At 37.9% G+C, this 17,151-nt stretch overlaps 2 protein-coding genes across 3 annotated transcripts; both read left to right on the top strand.

Moving 5' to 3' along the window:
- Positions 1–1,433: 1,433 nt before the first annotated feature.
- Positions 1,434–12,873, top strand: si:dkey-109j17.5 (zinc finger BED domain-containing protein 4). Of its 2 annotated transcripts, none has more exons than XM_026920565.3 (2): positions 1,434–1,961; positions 6,420–12,873. In XM_026920565.3, exons 1-2 carry the CDS (start codon positions 1,812–1,814, stop codon positions 8,202–8,204), a joined length of 1,935 nt encoding a protein of 644 aa, XP_026776366.3. In that variant the 5' UTR covers positions 1,434–1,811; the 3' UTR covers positions 8,205–12,873. The 2 variants fall into 2 exon arrangements, with proteins under 2 accessions (XP_026776366.3, XP_034167661.2); XM_034311770.2 differs by lacking the exon at positions 1,434–1,961 and adding an exon at positions 3,205–4,576.
- Positions 12,874–13,706: 833 nt separating this feature from the next.
- On the top strand, positions 13,707–16,648 carry apobec2b (apolipoprotein B mRNA editing enzyme, catalytic polypeptide-like 2b). Its single transcript, XM_026920567.3, has 3 exons — positions 13,707–14,122; positions 15,579–16,114; positions 16,381–16,648. Exons 1-2 carry the CDS (start codon positions 13,848–13,850, stop codon positions 16,111–16,113), a joined length of 810 nt encoding a protein of 269 aa, XP_026776368.2. The 5' UTR covers positions 13,707–13,847; the 3' UTR covers position 16,114; positions 16,381–16,648.
- Positions 16,649–17,151: the final 503 nt, after the last annotated feature.

Below are 17,151 nucleotides of genomic sequence, written 5' to 3'. Positions count from 1 at the left end.
TAGCTAACTCTATAGGAGCAAGTTTCAGAATCAGCGTAGTAAAAACAGTTAACATGACTAACCAAAATAACAGAACCTTGCCAGCAAACTTTAGGTAAAGGCCAAGTCTGTCAATCATTTTTTAACTTTAAATATTTCCTCGGCAAATATTTAACAAATAAATTACTGCAAAATACAGTAGCTGTTTTAGATGCTGTTTAGTTTTAGCTGTGTCTTTGTCCAAATATAGGATAGCATGGTGCTTATGTTTTAAAGATTGATAATTATTTTATCAGTGTTTATGATTAATAAATGTAAAATGAATTATATTTTAGTGTTATTAAAGACAATGAAAAATGAGGTGCCTTGACTGCTTTCAAAATATTGGTATTGGCATCAGTTTGTAAAAAAACATTGGCCATCCACTAATAGTAATTTATATTTCACTCAAAACTTGGTTGGAAAACTTTGCTTAAAAAGACACTGTTGGTAGTCTGGTCCAAAGAGTGACGTCAGAATCTGCAAAACCACCTCTATATTATTTATCCATGTATAAGAAAAATATATGGATGACAGAATGCCATATTAAAAGTACATGTATCATTGAATGTATCACTATATCTTTCAAAATATTCTTTAATAAATACACAAATGTATCAATCTGTTAATAAATACATCAATGTTTTATTTAATAGGTTTAAGATTTATTGAAATTGTTCAGTTCATGCCTCAACATGCAAATATGGGGTGGGTTTGACATCACGAAATCACATTACGAATATGGCAATATAATATATTTATGAAACGTGTTTCAGGGTGGACTTTCCCTTTAACTTCCCTCACTGAACGCGTGTTGTGCTGTCCAATCACAATGGCAGGTCTGTTGTCCAATCAGAACAGCTTATCCTAAAGGAAGCCCACCCTTTATTCCGCATGTTGGAGCAAGAAGTCCTGCAATAAATGCGTAAATAACTCTATGAACATATTCACCAATAAATAATTAAACAAATAAATTAATTAATTAAAAAACAAGTTAAATGCATTATCAAACTTTTTTTTATTTATTTGTTTGGTCAATTAGTTAGTCAGTTATTTAAAGGATAGAAATATAAAGATTTATTTTTGTGGCACTCTCTGTCCTCCATAAAACGCCCTTTTGTTTACAATTTGAAATTGACAGTGCAGCTTTCTCTCGGCTTCTCAGGACGAAAACAGCTAGTTACAAAATGGATAAGTTGCCGAAGTGAACGAAAACTTAAATAAATTACCTAGAGAAACCGTTACAGGTCTGTAGTTTAACCAAGTAATACCTTAAGCAAACCATAAATCCTAGTCTGATATATTTTCCATCTTGAATGCGTCTTTTTTTCCCTCCTCTCGGTGGAAATGGAAATGGTGGAGGGGAAAAAAACAACAACCCTCCCCTTCACTGGGTACTTCCTGCTGTCCAGAACACTGGCACGCGCACACACATACACGCACAGAGAGAGAGAAAGAGAGAGAGAGAGAGAGAGAGAGAGCTGTTTACAGGCGCCAGATGTTAACCTTGGTGTGTATCGTCTGATTCTGTGGGAATACACAGCGTCTTGAAGGCTAACTGCACACATTTTGCCACAATGCTCAAACGATAGGTTTGGAGTAACATTAGCAGGACACACACTGGCAAGCATCAAGCGTGTTGTGATGTAGCACAGCGGTGAAGCTACAGAAGCTCATCATCAGCACTGGCTACTGAAGCACAACGCCATCACGCAATTGTGCACAAGCGCAGAGCAGATAGCTGTCGAAACAGTGTCTCGTTGCTTCAGTGTCTGAGGATTTCACATTCCCAGATGGCGTCAAATTCTCGAGTGTCTATTCTGGATTACTTCAACATTGTCTTTGAGGGCGAAAATGGCAAAATTGAATCAAACTGCAAAGCTTGTGGCACAAGGATCCAGGCAAAGCGGACAGTTACCTCTAACTTCGTTACACATTTAAAGGTAAGTGACTTATAGGTAAGTGTATGCATTTTCTGGACTTTATTCAGTTCAGTCAGATGCTTATTAGAAAATGCTATGGGCCTCTATTCAAACATGTACTTGCAATTGCATTGCCTTTATAAGGACACATATTTTGTGATATAATTCAGATTCAGTTGCACAATATGTATTTGCATTTTCACTGTCAATCAGGTAGTCCTGTCATTTAGTGTGTTTTAGACTGAAAATATACACAACAATTGCGGAGAGAATTCAGTGCTCGCTATTTAAGACATTCATTCATTCATTCATTCATTCCTCTTAATTAACCACTTTGTCCTGGACAGAGTTGTGGCAGATACAGCGATATCCTGAGAACACTGGGTGTGAGGTGGGAACTCAGCTGGATGGGATGCCAGTCTATCACAAGGCAACTTACACACACATTCACACACTCATTTACACCTAGGGGCAATTTCGCATAGCCAATCCACCTACTGGCATGTTTTGAGAAGGAGGGAGGAAACCAGAGAACCCAGAGGAAACCCACACTGACGCTGGGAGAACTCCACACAGACAGTGACCAGAGCTCAGGTCAGGATCGGACCGGCGACCTGGTGCTTTGAGGCAGCACTTAAATATGATTTCTTCTTGTTTCTGGCTGAAGGGATATTTGGATTTTTGGGAGGGTGGAAGAGTTTGTGACAAACAACAATATTAGTAAACCTGACTTTGCAAACTGGAATCAGGTTCACAGGCTTCGCGTGGAAGGTTTCCAAGTCCAGGTATGGAAGTATTTTCCGGATTATTTTCAAAATTAATTGCAAATTTCACAGATGATTGTGCCAGTGCTTTAATACTTAAATGCTTTAAATTCAAACATTAAATTATTAATAGAAATATTAACAGAATATTAAATTAACAATATTAAATGCGAACACGTGAAAATATAAGTCTGTACAGACTGAGTTACAATTATTAATTATTAATAATAATTAACACTCACTACAACAGAGAATCAAAAAGTAAAAGTAAGAGAGAAAGAAAAAAATACAATAAAATAATATAGTGTAGGAGGTTACACAAAAACATAATGGTTAAACAGATCATATAATTTCCTGTTTTGATAAATTCCCATAATTTTTAAGGTGTCCGTATACAGGGATAGCTCCTTTTTAAAGACATTAAGTTGGGGTGCTGTTTTCAAAATTTTACATTTGTGCATAAAATATTTTAACAAAAGAAGTAAATAATTTATAACGAACTTTACACTTTTGTCATCCAAACATAATCCAAATCGTATCGCTTCATAAAATTGGGATTAAACCACTGGAGTCACATGGATTACTTTTACGATGCCTTAATGAACTTTTTTGGAGCTTGAATTACATGAATTACATTACATGGACTGTCAATGGAGGGACAGAAGTCTCCCAGGTTTCATTAAAAAAATATCTTCATTTGGTTTCCGAAGATGAATGAAAGTCTTATGGGTTTGGAATGACATGAGGGTGAGTAATTGATGACAGAATTTTCATTTTTGGGTGAACTATCCCTTTAAATCTCATTCTTAGAAATTCTTAGAATTAAAATAGAAATGTTTTGTTTTATCCAATTATATACCTCAATCCAAAATGGATTAACCAAGTTACATTGAAAAAATGATATACAAACTGTTGAATATTTATTATTACAAATTTGGCATGTGTTTGAATCTACATTAAAGCTTATTCTTAGAAATTCCTTAGCTGGGTAAATACCATACATCATTTTAAAATGCACTTCTTTACATTTAGGTGGAAGGGGAAATAAAAGATATTTGCTTCTGAAGTCATTCATTGATATTCTACTGAGATGTTGAAGAATATAATCTCTTTTTATATGACCAGGATAGCTTTCCTGCACAAGACATTTTCTTATAATCCTATTAGTACATTCCTTATCTACAAAACTTATTTTGCCTAAACTAAGATCAAATATCTTGGCAATGACAGCAGAATATGTTAAAAGCCACTTTATCATTCCAATCATTGGTTAAGGAATACTTCTAATAACTTTTACGTAGTCTTTTTTCACCACAATTAACATTAATTTGGGTACAGAAATCACTATAACCCAAAATACAATAAAATTCTTTTTCATAACTTTTAACACTGACCAAATCCCTCTTTGCCCTCTTCTTCCAAAAACAAAGATTTTCTTTGAAATAATATAGAATGATTATTCTATAAGGATATATTAAGTGGACTGAAATTGTGTTTTAAAAGCATTTTCCAATACAGGAGGACTTGTTTATGAAAAGCAGATAGCTTCAGTGGTATTTTAGATAATTCAGAGTCACACTGTAATAAAATATTATACCTCCACAGTTTTAAATAAACCGGACGGAATTGCAAAACAATATGAACACTCATTTTTAATAAAAGATTGCAACCATTTAACTATTCATGATATCAAAGTCTATTGCCTTTAGTCCACCTTCTTCATATTCTTTAATTACATCTTTTTTTTTATATATAGTGCCATTTCTTTCTCCAAATGAAATCAAATTGAGTTTATTAATTGCTTTTATTGTTCTAGTTGAAATCGGCAATGAACAGCCTGGCTAAATTAACCTTGAGATGCTCTCTATTTTCGTAAGTAATAGTCTCCCAAATATTCTATTGTCCCTCTGCAACCAAATATTCATGTTTGTTCTACATGTTTTTCATTTTTTGTCAACATTCAACATTTCTATACTCTTTTTTCAAAATTGTCTTCAAAATTGTAATCCTTAATTGTTTCACCTCCTTTTTAATTGGAATATAATGAGACTAAAGGTAGCTTGTGAATAGCCATCAGTTCACATTTTGATGTATTTAATTGTAAACCTGATGCTCTGGCAAAACATTCCACAGAATGTAGTGCAAAGGGGATCTGCATTTGGTTTTTACATTGGCACAATCATCTGTTCAGCACATTTTCCTTCTTGGCCGTCAACTGTAACTGACATCACTTCCAAATACAAACACGCACCATAGTATACTCCCACCCCAACACTGACTGACAGGTTTCTGTGCAAGGCATAGGAAATGCAAATGCAAAGGGAATTGCGATTCCATTTGAATTTTGGCAGGCTCCATACACAACGCAGAGGAAGTGAAATAGCAAACGGGGTGATTGCTATTGCTATTTCAATATGACAGGTCATAACTCATGGGAAATGCAATTGCAAATGGCCTTTGCTTTTCCATTTGAAATTTGGCAGACATTGTACATTCGTGTAAATGAAAATGCAAACAGTAATGCGTGATTTGCATTTTCATTTGAATTGTGTAATAAATTTATGCACCCACAAATAGCAAACGCAACTGCAAATACAATTTGCTATTAGTTTTGAAAATAGTCTGGAAAATACTTCCATATCCAGGGTCCAGGTCCATGTAACAAAAACGTCCTAATGACCAGTCAGGTCTAACATTAAAACCATACAGTTTATCTAAATAAATGATTCCCAAATGGTCCTAAAATGTTTTCTTATTACTACATATTGTCCTAAATAAAGTATATCTCTGTTAAAATGAGCAAACCAAAGCAATGATAATAGATTCATTCAGTGAACGTAATCTATTGTTTTGTTTTATGTATTTCATTTACTGCAGTGACCTACCTTATTTCTATTGATACACCATTTCACCTGTCAGACCTCTATATTTAATCACAGTCATAGCCATAATAGAATATGCACCTATGGTATGCATAGGAAAAAAAAAAACTCCAGTTGACCTATTTTGCAGGGAAGAATGCAGGACTGTCAGTTGTGCACAGACATCATTTCCCTTCAGTATCCCACACACTGCATTTGATTGACAGGGCTACCTTGTTGATAATGAAAATGCAAATGCAAACAGGATTGCAACAGAGTTTTATTTTAGGATGAGCTGGCGCTTAAGGAAGAAAACATGCAATATCAAACAGAGGAATTGCAATTACTTTTTCAATATTTCAGAATCATAACTGATAAGCCATTGAAAATGAAATGTCAAATGGACTTGCATTTTATTTTTGGGCAGCCATTATATATTGTGCAAAAATGCAAATGTATGTTTTGCAATTGAATTTGAATAATGGCTCAAATTATGCAGCGCATTAATAAGGACGATGCAACTGCAAATACATGTTTGAATTATCATTCTCTAATTAGCATTTGAATGAAGTCTGGAAATGCTGCCATAGTGATGGACAATTGATTATATATATGAAAAAGGGTTGTTGGTTTTCTCTATCAGAAATGGTTCAAAGTAGAACCTCTTTAGGGAGTGAGGAACCCCTGTCTATTCAAAATGAGGAATCTTTGTATATGTACACATAAAGGAATAGACTGTATGCCTTTATGATAGCAGGGGATGCTAAACAACAAAGAACACATGCAAGGTTTTGTTTTTTTTATTTTAAAATGTTGAATAATCACTAATCTACCATCTTCTTTCCCACTTGCAGCGTAAACATCAAGCAATGTACAATGAGTTTTTGAGGAAAAAAGATGTCAAAAGAGAGGCCTATTCTTCTGGGGCGGTGCAGTCCTACACACCCGTAAGTGGGGCCAGTCGAACAGCTTCTCAGAGTGGGGCGGGAACAACCAAATTTGACCGGAGCGATCCACGACAGTCCCTCATTTCTGAAACAATTGCCAAGATGATCGTCCGCGACCTGCAACCTGTGCAGATTGTAGAGAATGAGGGCTTCCGTGAGCTACTTAAGCTCCTTGAGCCTCGTTACGTCCCAGAGCCGAGCCATTACATACAACAGCAGCTTCTCCCGGCTTACAGCTACCAAGTACAGCTAGCGACCAAGCTGGCTCTCTCAGGAGTCGAGACCTGCAGTATCACCCTGGACCTGTGTACGAGCAATGCTGTGTCTGTCAACAACAGTTCTGGCTACTTGGGCGTGACATGCCATTTCATAACCCCAGACTGGCACATCAAATCCACGCTATTATCATGTATTCCTCTCCAAAATTATAGGGACACACAGCGCATGCTCACTGAGTTCGACGAGATCTGTCATGTTCATGATATCTCGGGTAAGGTGTTTCGCATCGTTGCTGATCCCTCCCCTTGTGAAAACCGATCTACCTTCCGCCTGCCTGGTTTTTATCTCCATGGTAATGGTATTGTGGAAGATGAGGAGGAAGATAGTAGTGATGAAGAAAATGGTGCAGGCGAAGGTAAGAATGCTGTTAGTGGAGCAGAAGAGCAGAATTCTTTAAATCAGTGCCTGGGTAGGTGTAGGATAGACTGCTTTGCCCATTCACTGAGTCAGTGCATACGGGAAGGGATCTGTTCCTCCTCTCAGATATCCACAACACTCACTAAAGCAGCTTGCTTCTACAACTATGTTGTTGCTACAGTTACTTCTGAAAAACTTAGTAAAGTCTTTGGTCCTGGCACAGTAGGAAATGGACAGCACCCATCAGCCTTGGACAGGGACTGGAACACCCAGCTAAAGAAAATGCGACAAATGCTTGAATCATTGGATTTTTTGGAGGACATTGTGGACAGAAATGACTTGGCTCTCAACAGTGTTGAAAAAGCCACTCTGCAAGAACTGGTTGAGATCTTGGAACCTTTTGAGGAAGCCACAGATATGGTCCAGGGAGACAAGCATGTTTCTATCAGCCTTGCCCTCCCCAGCGTTCTGGGCCTACGTAAGCATCTGGCAGAAGTTATGACACACCAGTGTGCAGGACTGGTTACAGGATTGACTCATGCACTGGACCAGAAATTAGCTGCCATCCTAGAGGATCCTCTATATGTCACAGCCACTACCCTGGACCCGCAGTTCAAGCTTTCTTGGAGCAGTGACCGGGACTGGCACAAGCAGGTTCTCCTGGAGGAGATGGGAAAGCACACCCAGCCTGTGAGTCCACCAGAGCCCAGTTCAGATGCTCAGCCATCCCCATCTAAACGCAGCAGACTATTCTCTTTCATCAAAGAAAGGCCCTCCACACAGGCCAAGAGTATGGAGCAGGAGCTGGCTGCATACCTGCATGAGGAGCCCACAGAAGAAGATCCCCTGCAGTACTGGAAGCGCAAGTCTATTGATTTTCCTCTACTTTCAGTAGTGGCCAAGAAAGTGTTTACAGTGCCAGCTACAACAACAGCTGTGGAAAGGATATTCTGCCTCGTAGGCAAAACCCTAAGACCCGGACACTGCCGACTCCTTCCAAAAAACTTAGATACACTGATTTATTTGAAGGCCAACTACAGCATATTGTGGTCTTAACTGCTTTAAAATGGCATATTTACAGGAAACTGACAGTAGATTTAGAGTACTTGGATTTTTTTAATTAAAGGATGCCTCAAACCCGAAATCAATGAGCATAAAACTGCAGCATCACCCAAAGTAATATTAAACTGTTTTAGTCTGTACACAGGTACTGAGACATTTATTGAATCAGTCATTTGGCATGTTTTACACATGTAACCCATTGTTGTCTCTATTTTTTTTTTTTTTTTTTTACATCGATTTTATTTACATTTTTTCATTTATCAGACTCTCATATGGAAGTATTTTCCAGACTATTTTCAAAACTAATTGCAAATTGTATTTACAGTTGCAGTTTCTATCTGTGGACGCATTACTGTTTGCATTTTTGTTTACATGAATGTACAATGTCTGGCAAATTTCAAATGGAAAAGCAAAGTCCATTTGCAATTGCATTTCCCATGAGTTATGTCCCTGTCATATTGAAATAGCAATAGCAATCACCCTGTTTGCTATTTCACTTCCTCAGCATTGCATATGGAGCCTGCCAAAATTAAATGGAATCGCAATTCCCATTGCATTTGCATTTCCGATGCCTTGCACAGAAACCTGTCAGTCAAAATAGGAATGGGCTATCCACGAGCTCCCTTTAATCTCTACAATTATATAATATTCCAATGAAAAAGGAGGTGAAATACTTAGGGATTACAATTTCCAAAGATGAAGAGAGTACAGAAATGTTGAATATTGACAATAAAAAGTAGAACAAATATGAATATTTTATATATATATATATATTTATATATATATATATATATATTTGCAGAGGAACATTACAATACTTGGGAGACTATTACTTACGAAAATAGAGAGCATCTCAAGGTTAATTTAGCCAGGCTGTTCATTGCCGATTTCAACTAGAACGATAAAAGCAATTAATAAACTCAATTTTGATTTCATTTGGAGAAAGAAATGCCACTATATAAGAAAAAGTAAAATAATTAAAGAATATGAAGAAGGTGGACTAAAGGCAATAGACTTTGATATCATGAATAGTTAAACGGTTGCAGTCTTTTATTAAAAATGAGTGTTCATATTGTTTTGCAATTCCGTCCGGTTTATTTAAAACTGTGGAGGTATAATATTTTATTACAGTGTGACTCTAAGTTATCTAAAATGCCACTGAAGCTATCTGCTTTTCATAAACAAGTCCTCCTGTATTGGAAAATGCTTTTCAAACACAATTTCAGTCCACTTAATATATCCTTATGGAATAATCATTGTATATTATTTCAAAGAAAATCTTTGTTTTTGGAAGAATGGTGGCAAAGAGGGATTTGGTCAGTGTTAAAAATTATGGAAAAGAATGGCTGTATTTTGGGTTATAGTGATTTCTGTACCCAATTTGCCCAATGGTGGCTTAGTGATTAGCACTTTTGCCTTGCACTGCTGGGGTTGGGGGTCCAATTCCCACCTCTGCCCTGTGTGCAGAGTTTGCATGTTCTCCCCGTGCTTTGGTGGTTTCCTCTGGGTACTCTGGTTTCCCAGACTCTCCCAGTCCAAAGACATGTGGTGTAGGCTGATTGGCATTTCCAGATTGTCTGTAGTGTGTGAGTGTGTGTGTGAGATTGTGCCCTGTGATGGATTGGCACTCCATCCAGGTTGTCCCTCACCTTGTGCCCCGAGTTCCCTGGGATAGGCTCCAGGCTCCCCGTGACTCTGTGTCAAGGTATTTGATCTTAGTTTAGGCAAAACAAGTTTTACCTACTATTGCATAGGATGTGGTGAAATTTGGAGTATGTTTGGAGGAAAAAAGTGTAAAGATATATATATCTGTGTAAAATATATATAGTTTACTCCCACCCCAACACTGATTGACAGGCTTCTGTGCAAGGCATCAGAACTACAAATGCAAAGGGAATTGCAATTCCATTCGAATTTTGGCAGGCTCCATACGCAACGCCGGGGAAGTGAAATAGCAAACAGGGTAATTGCTATTGCTATTTCGATATGACAGGGTCATGACTCATAAGACATGGGAAATGCAATTGCAAATGGACTTTGCTATTCCATTTGAAATTTGGCAGACATTGTATGTTTGTGTAAAAGAAAATGGAAACAGTAATACACAATTTGCATTTTCATTTGAATTATGTCACAATTTATGCATCCACAAATAGAAAACGCAACTGCAAATACAATTTGCAATTAGTTTTGAAAATAGTCTGGAAAATACTTCCATACTCTCATGCAAAGTAATCCAAGCATAGAGCGGCGCAGCTGAGGAATGTGAGCCTAATCAGGGACACAACATTGGCTCCCTTGCAGTCCGGAAAGAGAACACTAGTTCAGAGAACACTAGTTCACTAGTTCAGAATCTTAGCTGCTGACCTATCACTACCCCTGTTATAAAATCCAAATAAATGATTGAGAAGTTAACAACATTAATAAAGTTCGTCTTTAACACAGCTGATTCTTAATAGGCATGAAAATGCAGAATCTAGGCTCCGTGTGGTCATCATTGGGAGATCATGAGTTTTAACACTGACCATGCCGTGGTAAAGTTGGGGAGGAAATGGGGAAAAAAAACTAAAGAAAATGTAAAATCCGGTTTCCAAAGACATAACACAGTTCTTAAGGCCAATTCATGCTGGAAGCTTGTCACAAACAGCAGTTATGGATTATACTTGATGGGTCTATGCGGCCAAAGTTATACAACATTGACAGACACGTCCTTCTGTGAGGGCTCCATGCTGCTGTCGATAGTCGAGTCGTGCCTTGTCACCATGAACAGGACAGAGCAAAAATAGAGAATTTTGAAAAAGGCTGGTGGTGTTTATATAACTCATTCATGAGAGAACAATTAGATTACATCTATATGGTACACTTGCATTGCATAAAAGTTAGACTTTCCTATCTCACCTCCCTTTTCTCTGTTTGCAGCTATTAAAGTAACATACAACTAACAATTAATTCCTTGATTAATTCAGTAACCACTTTATCCTGGTTGGAGCCTGGGAACACTGCGCACAAGGTGGGAATACACCTTGGATGGGATAGCAGTCCCATTAAGTCCCATCTGTGGACAGGGGCCAAGGTAGCAAATCTGACCATGCTGCCTGGGCGTACTCTTTCTCTTGTCGATTACAGTGACACTAGCCAATTGTGGGCAGATAGCGCTTTCCTTACTGCCAAAGAGCAAGCAAATGGCAGCATATTTGAAACCTTTTCAAATTCATATGCTCATTCAAACATGTGAACAATTTAAGACATAATTCAAATTCAATTTCAAAACATATACTGTATTAAGAACAATGTACAGCAGCTGCCAAAATTAAAATGCTAATGCAAAGCTTATTTGACATTTCATTTGCAGTATTTAACAAGGTATGGTTCTGCCGACACATCACTCAAAACTGATGTGAGAAAACGTGAGACTCCATACAGACAGCACCGTGAGCTCAGTATCAATCAATCACTTGCCAAGATTGACTATTCCGGGACATTCCCTATTCCAGTGACAATTATTCCCATCAAGCAGATAGAGTATTTTCTGTAACTGTTAGAATTAAGCACGTCTTTTGAGTTAACCATTTATAGAAGACTGGATGAGCATGGAGTAAGGTAGGTTAATCAGCAATCCAGTTTTTTTGCTCAACACTTACAGGTAAGAAAAGCAAAGAATGTATTTAATATACATGTCTCCTGTGTTCTTAATACAGTATATCCTAGGCAACATGTGTACTTAATACGGGCTTGGATGCACCTTGTCTCGACTATCAGTGAGAGCAGCCAGCAAGTGGAGAATTCAGCTGTCAAGTTGAATAATTTCTGTCCTTATTGTTAAATTGAATACATCTGATTTGTGGTCAAATGGGTGATTTGCATCTGTTCTGTTGCTAGTTATGTAAGAGCTACCAGGGAAACCATTGTGAGGAGACACTTATAGCGGAACCACTCCACTTCCCTCCTTAATTTATATCACAAAGGCCTGAATTTCAAAGAAATTTGAATCCCCTTTATCTTTAAATACCTTATCTCTGATGCAGCATGAGCAGCAGTTTGAAAACTTGCACTTGGCTGGCTTCAGGTGTCATGGTGGAAGCTTGTGTTAGCATTCACCCTCCCCAGGAGGTAGTTGCTGTAATATAGATGAGAGATGGGTGGAAATTGGGAGGTTTCTTTGTTAAAAAAAAAAAATAATAATGATTAAAAAGGTTTTTGATTGAATTCCCTGCAGAGCTGAAGGAAATAAATGAAGGCTTGAGATGACACTGGGAGAAGAAATTAAAATAAAGCACCCTTACATTTATAAATGCAACTTGTGTCATGAGGGAGAGAAGCAGTGGAGCACTGCAGATAAGATGCAGTGTTTATTTAGGATATCAAAAGAAGAGAAGAAGTGGTCCTTCAAATTCAATTTCCCTCTGCTCAGTGAGTAATTTCCAAGTCAGTGATAGCATGTGGGCATTTTTTTTTTAATCCTAACTGAAATTGATGATGTGTCGTTGTGTTCTGATATTACTCCCAACCAGAAAGTCCCTGGTGAAGATGGCACTGTATACATACACAACATCTGATATGCTCATGGCTACAGAATTATGCTGCACTTAAAATAACACCATGTATCTATGATCATTTTTCCTCCACTGCATCCATTAAAATACCAAAAGCAAAAAAAAAAAAAGTTTACATTAGCGTTTTTCTCTGCATGTCGGTCAGGAAAAAAGGTTTATGATTACATTCTACGTGGCTTGAAACAAAGAGATGTGATGGAACAAGCAATGATGACAAAGCAGTTTAGCTAAACACAATTTGTTGCCATGTTGCTCAGAGGAAAAGTGTCTTCCATTAACACCACATTATAAAACTGCTTGCTGATACTTGCAGGAAATGCATTATAACAGAGCCAAGGCATATATCCTGTGTGTGGTATTTACTGTATCAAATGCACACCCTGATCTGTTGAAGTGAGAGCTAGAATACCTGTCAAGTAAGAAGACTGTTATGGCAATAATATTTTCCTTCTGTTTAAAATTTCTCATAAATATTTGTTTATCTGATTTGGCCTCACTGGAATGTACCCCACTGCCAGGGCTTCACTGACCTTTAGTTGGCCTTGATGTGAGGGCAGTATGGCTTAGAGTTTAGTCTGTGGCAGTATCTGAAGGGACTGACTCACACTGGACACGCTGCCAAAAATGTTTATTAATAAACCATGTTGGTGCATAGACAACTTTAATATCCAGCAGAATGGGGGAGTCAAAAACATATGTCTGATTATGTACAAGTTTACTCTAAATAACAACCTCTTGTCTTTGAATTTCAGTTGAGAAAAGAAACAAAGGGCTGGAAATGACACCTGTTCACAGAAATAATGTCACTGGTACTGGTCCCATTGACCTGGAGGGTTCAAAATAACAGAATGTATGCAGACCTGCCCCCCTGTATTATCCTAGTTTCTTTTTATAGCATGTGAACAGGAGAGAGCAGCTGCCCCTCTAGTTCCTGGTGACATTCACTTGCTCCATACTCTCTGTAGACTGAAATCACCTCTACACACTCACGCCCAGACTTTAGTCACTAGCTCTATCTCTGGCTTACTGACACACAAATTACACTGCTATATTCTCCAACCTCAGCTAGGTCCTGATTTCAGTCATGGCAGACAGAAAGGCCACCAGCAGGGTAAGCACAGTAAAAAGGAAAGAGAAGAGTGTGGAGAGTAAGGCTGAAAAAGAGATGGAGAGAAAATCGGAAAAGAATGCAGAGACCGACAAACAGAAGGAAAAAGAGAAGGCGAAAAAGAAGCCAGAGTCAGAGGACGAGAAGCCAAAGGGAAATGGGGAGACAGCCCAGGGGGCTGAAGGAGGTGCTGAGGATGGAGAATTTCAACTGGAGCCTATAGAGCTACCTCCATTTGAGATCATCGTAGGGTAAGAGAAACTCACGTAATAACTCACATAATTACTCCAGTCACTTTTGCTATACTTTAATCATTGATTTACTAATCTCAAGGGTTTGTCATTGCTATATTACAGAAAAATATAGAACTGTGGATATTTATAGTAGCATACAAGTCACCTTAGTATTACAAGGTTCTGTCTGGGTTAAGACCGAATGGGAGATAATATGACGTTACAAAGAATGCTGCATGATACTTGGCTTATCACGATGTAAAAGCCAATAATAGATAAAGTGGGTTCTATTACAGGAGTTGACTGATAAATATGGTAATATGGTATGATGTGACGTGATTAATATAATATATGATGTATTGAAATAACTGCTTCTATCACAACTTGTAGGCTTGACTTATGACACTTCAGCCAATGTTGCTTTATTTCAAGTTTTGCACATCATACTCACAAGTTCATCAGTGTTGTTAATAAGGTTAGAGCTAATATTAACACTGACTTCAACATGAGCATTTGCCCACTGCCAATGTAACTATAGTAGGCATATTAAACTGTTATACTGCAGTAACTATGAGACCATTTGCCAGTGTTAGCTAGAATGTTACATATTTTGCCTGTCAGGTTGCATTATATCTCCCTAGCTTCATTTATGCAAATGACTTCTGGCAATTTTGCTGAGGATATCTTCAGTGTTGTTCAAAATAAGATACCTGTGAAGACCGCTGACAAATGTTGTTATCTGAAGGTGAACGTGATTCCCTCAAGTAGGACAGGGTCCTGGATTAACATCCCTTTGTCATCAGTGTGCACGTCTTCTTCCACCCAAACCTACTTGAAAATTCCCTCCAGAACATTCCCTCGCAAAGCTATTGCATGGCTCTGTATTTCCATTCTTAAAATTCAGCAAAATTGGTTTTATTTGTGAAAAATATTGAAACGTTGTCCATATATGGTGACAGTCAACCCTTTAACCCCACACAAGCATTCTTAGTAGCCAGTATGCATAGCTTGCTAATGTAGATAGGTATGAATACAAAGTACTAGGAGTCTTCATTTAAATGAATGATAAAATTGATGAAGCTTCCATAGTTTAAATGAATCAATGATTTTGTCTAATCTGCATGAACTGAAATGCAGAGCAATGCAATAGCTTTCCTGTTTGGAAACTGACCGATTCATCTACAGAGATTTTTCAAGCATCCCAGGAGTGGAAGAAATAGGAGGCACATTGATGACTTTAGACGGCTGTGACTGGTTCAAATACATATTGTTTCAGTAAGAACATGGGATGTTGATGTCCTACTTGAAGAAATCACTGCTATCACAATGGACATCTTAAATCGGCAGCATGAAAAGCAGTGAAAATGTTTTCCACCATAAGAACAAGTTGACAAAGATATCATATAACAGATTATTGGCACATGTAGTAAAGTGAAGACTTTGTGGATTCCCATTCCTATCTGTACCTTTCCAGAGATCGTCTTAACCCGTTCTTCTTCAAGTTCCAGTTCAAAAATGTGGAGTACTCTTCAGGCCGAAACAAGACCTTCCTATGCTATCAAGTGGACATACAGGGAGGTGCAGCAGAACCTGATGGCCTTCGTGGGTACTTGGAGGACGAGCACTCAGGTGCTCATGCTGAGGAGGCCTTCTTCCAGCAGGTGTTACCTCAATATAACAAATCGCTGCAATACACAGTCACCTGGTATACATCATCCAGTCCCTGTGCAGCATGTGCCACAAAATTAGGAGAGATCCTGCGTGCCCGAAAAACGCTGCGCCTCAACATTCACTGTTCCCGCCTCTTCCTGTGGGAGGAGCCTGAAATACAGGCAGGGCTGAAGGCTTTGGCGAAAGCAGGGTGCAAACTGCGGATGATGAGGCCAGTGGACTTCACCTATGTATGGTCCACTTTTGTGGAAAATGAGGAAGACAGTTTTACACCATGGGAGGACTGTCAAGATAACTATGAGTACTATGATGAGAAGCTGACCAGCATTCTGCAGTAGGGTAGGTGCATCATCGAACAAGTTTCTATAATCAGGAGCTGTGCCTGGTCTCACATAGTCAAGAGCGCACAAAAGCTTGATGTCACTTTCAAAACAAGTCATAGCTTAATGCTTGGTTAAATCTGAAATAGAACTATTCCCAGACAAAGAGCGTTTCAGTAGCACTAGTCGATTCAACCTGAGTTAGCTTTATTATTAGAATTCTGCCATTTTTCTTCATTCACTAAAAATTCCAAAAACTAAACAACTTCTCTCTTTTCCCCCTAGGGTTTAACTCTTAAAGGACACAGTTTTCTTCTCACTGCACGTGCATCTTTTATCTGCTGGAATGTTGTGTTGTTGTGTCCAAGGTCTGTCCAACACAGAACCATAATTATGTATCTGAATTGTTCTTAAATCTTGATGGACAGTAATGGAGTAAAATACCGCACAGCTGTAATTAACCACCACCTTCTATTGTTTGTATGTTACTCTATTATTTACACTTTCGGAATTGTACTCTATTTACATTAAACGGAATCTAATTCAGACACCACTCTAGCACATTGTAACATTAATGAATTTATATGTTGTGCATTTTTAAAGATAGACACAATTTTAAATACAAAATATTCAAATGGTTTACTTAAAGGGGCATTACATACAGAATATACACTATACATTTACGTTTGATTTTTGATACTAAATAGCTGTAATTAACGTTTTAACAAAGGTGCATATTTGATTGTCATAACTTAATTTTCAGGGCATTTCTGAGGTTATTAAATTTATTCATTTGAATCAGTTCTTTCTCCACTGGGTCAGTCCATGTGAAATCACCAGAGACTTCCCGAGTGACCATCTCAGATTTGTTAAAATGTGCAAAATTTGTACAAAGGCTTGTATCTGCATTATTTTCTGACATATACAGGCTTTAAAAAGGAGGTGTGGTCCGAAATCGAGTTTGATTTTCACTACTTTTCATTCTTGCTAGATTTCACACATAGGCCTTCTATATCTCCACACCAAAACACATCAGGTCTTTTAAATTTACATATA

The sequence above is a fragment of the Pangasianodon hypophthalmus genome, chromosome 16 (assembly GCF_027358585.1).
Source record: "Pangasianodon hypophthalmus isolate fPanHyp1 chromosome 16, fPanHyp1.pri, whole genome shotgun sequence".
Lineage (NCBI taxonomy): Eukaryota > Metazoa > Chordata > Actinopteri > Siluriformes > Pangasiidae > Pangasianodon > Pangasianodon hypophthalmus.
Note: the sequence above shows the minus strand (reverse complement) of the source record. Positions and strands in the feature narration are given on the sequence as shown.

Excerpts from the sequence above, each read along its gene's own strand:
- si:dkey-109j17.5 (XM_026920565.3), top strand. The coding sequence starts at position 1,812 with ATGGCGTCAAATTCTCGAGTGTCTATTCTGGATTACTTCAACATTGTC. Across the intron at positions 1,962-6,419 it reads ACTTCGTTACACATTTAAAG|CGTAAACATCAAGCAATGTA; the intron begins GTAAGTGACTTA and ends TCCCACTTGCAG.
- apobec2b (XM_026920567.3), top strand. The coding sequence starts at position 13,848 with ATGGCAGACAGAAAGGCCACCAGCAGGGTAAGCACAGTAAAAAGGAAA. Across the intron at positions 14,123-15,578 it reads CCATTTGAGATCATCGTAGG|AGATCGTCTTAACCCGTTCT; the intron begins GTAAGAGAAACT and ends GTACCTTTCCAG.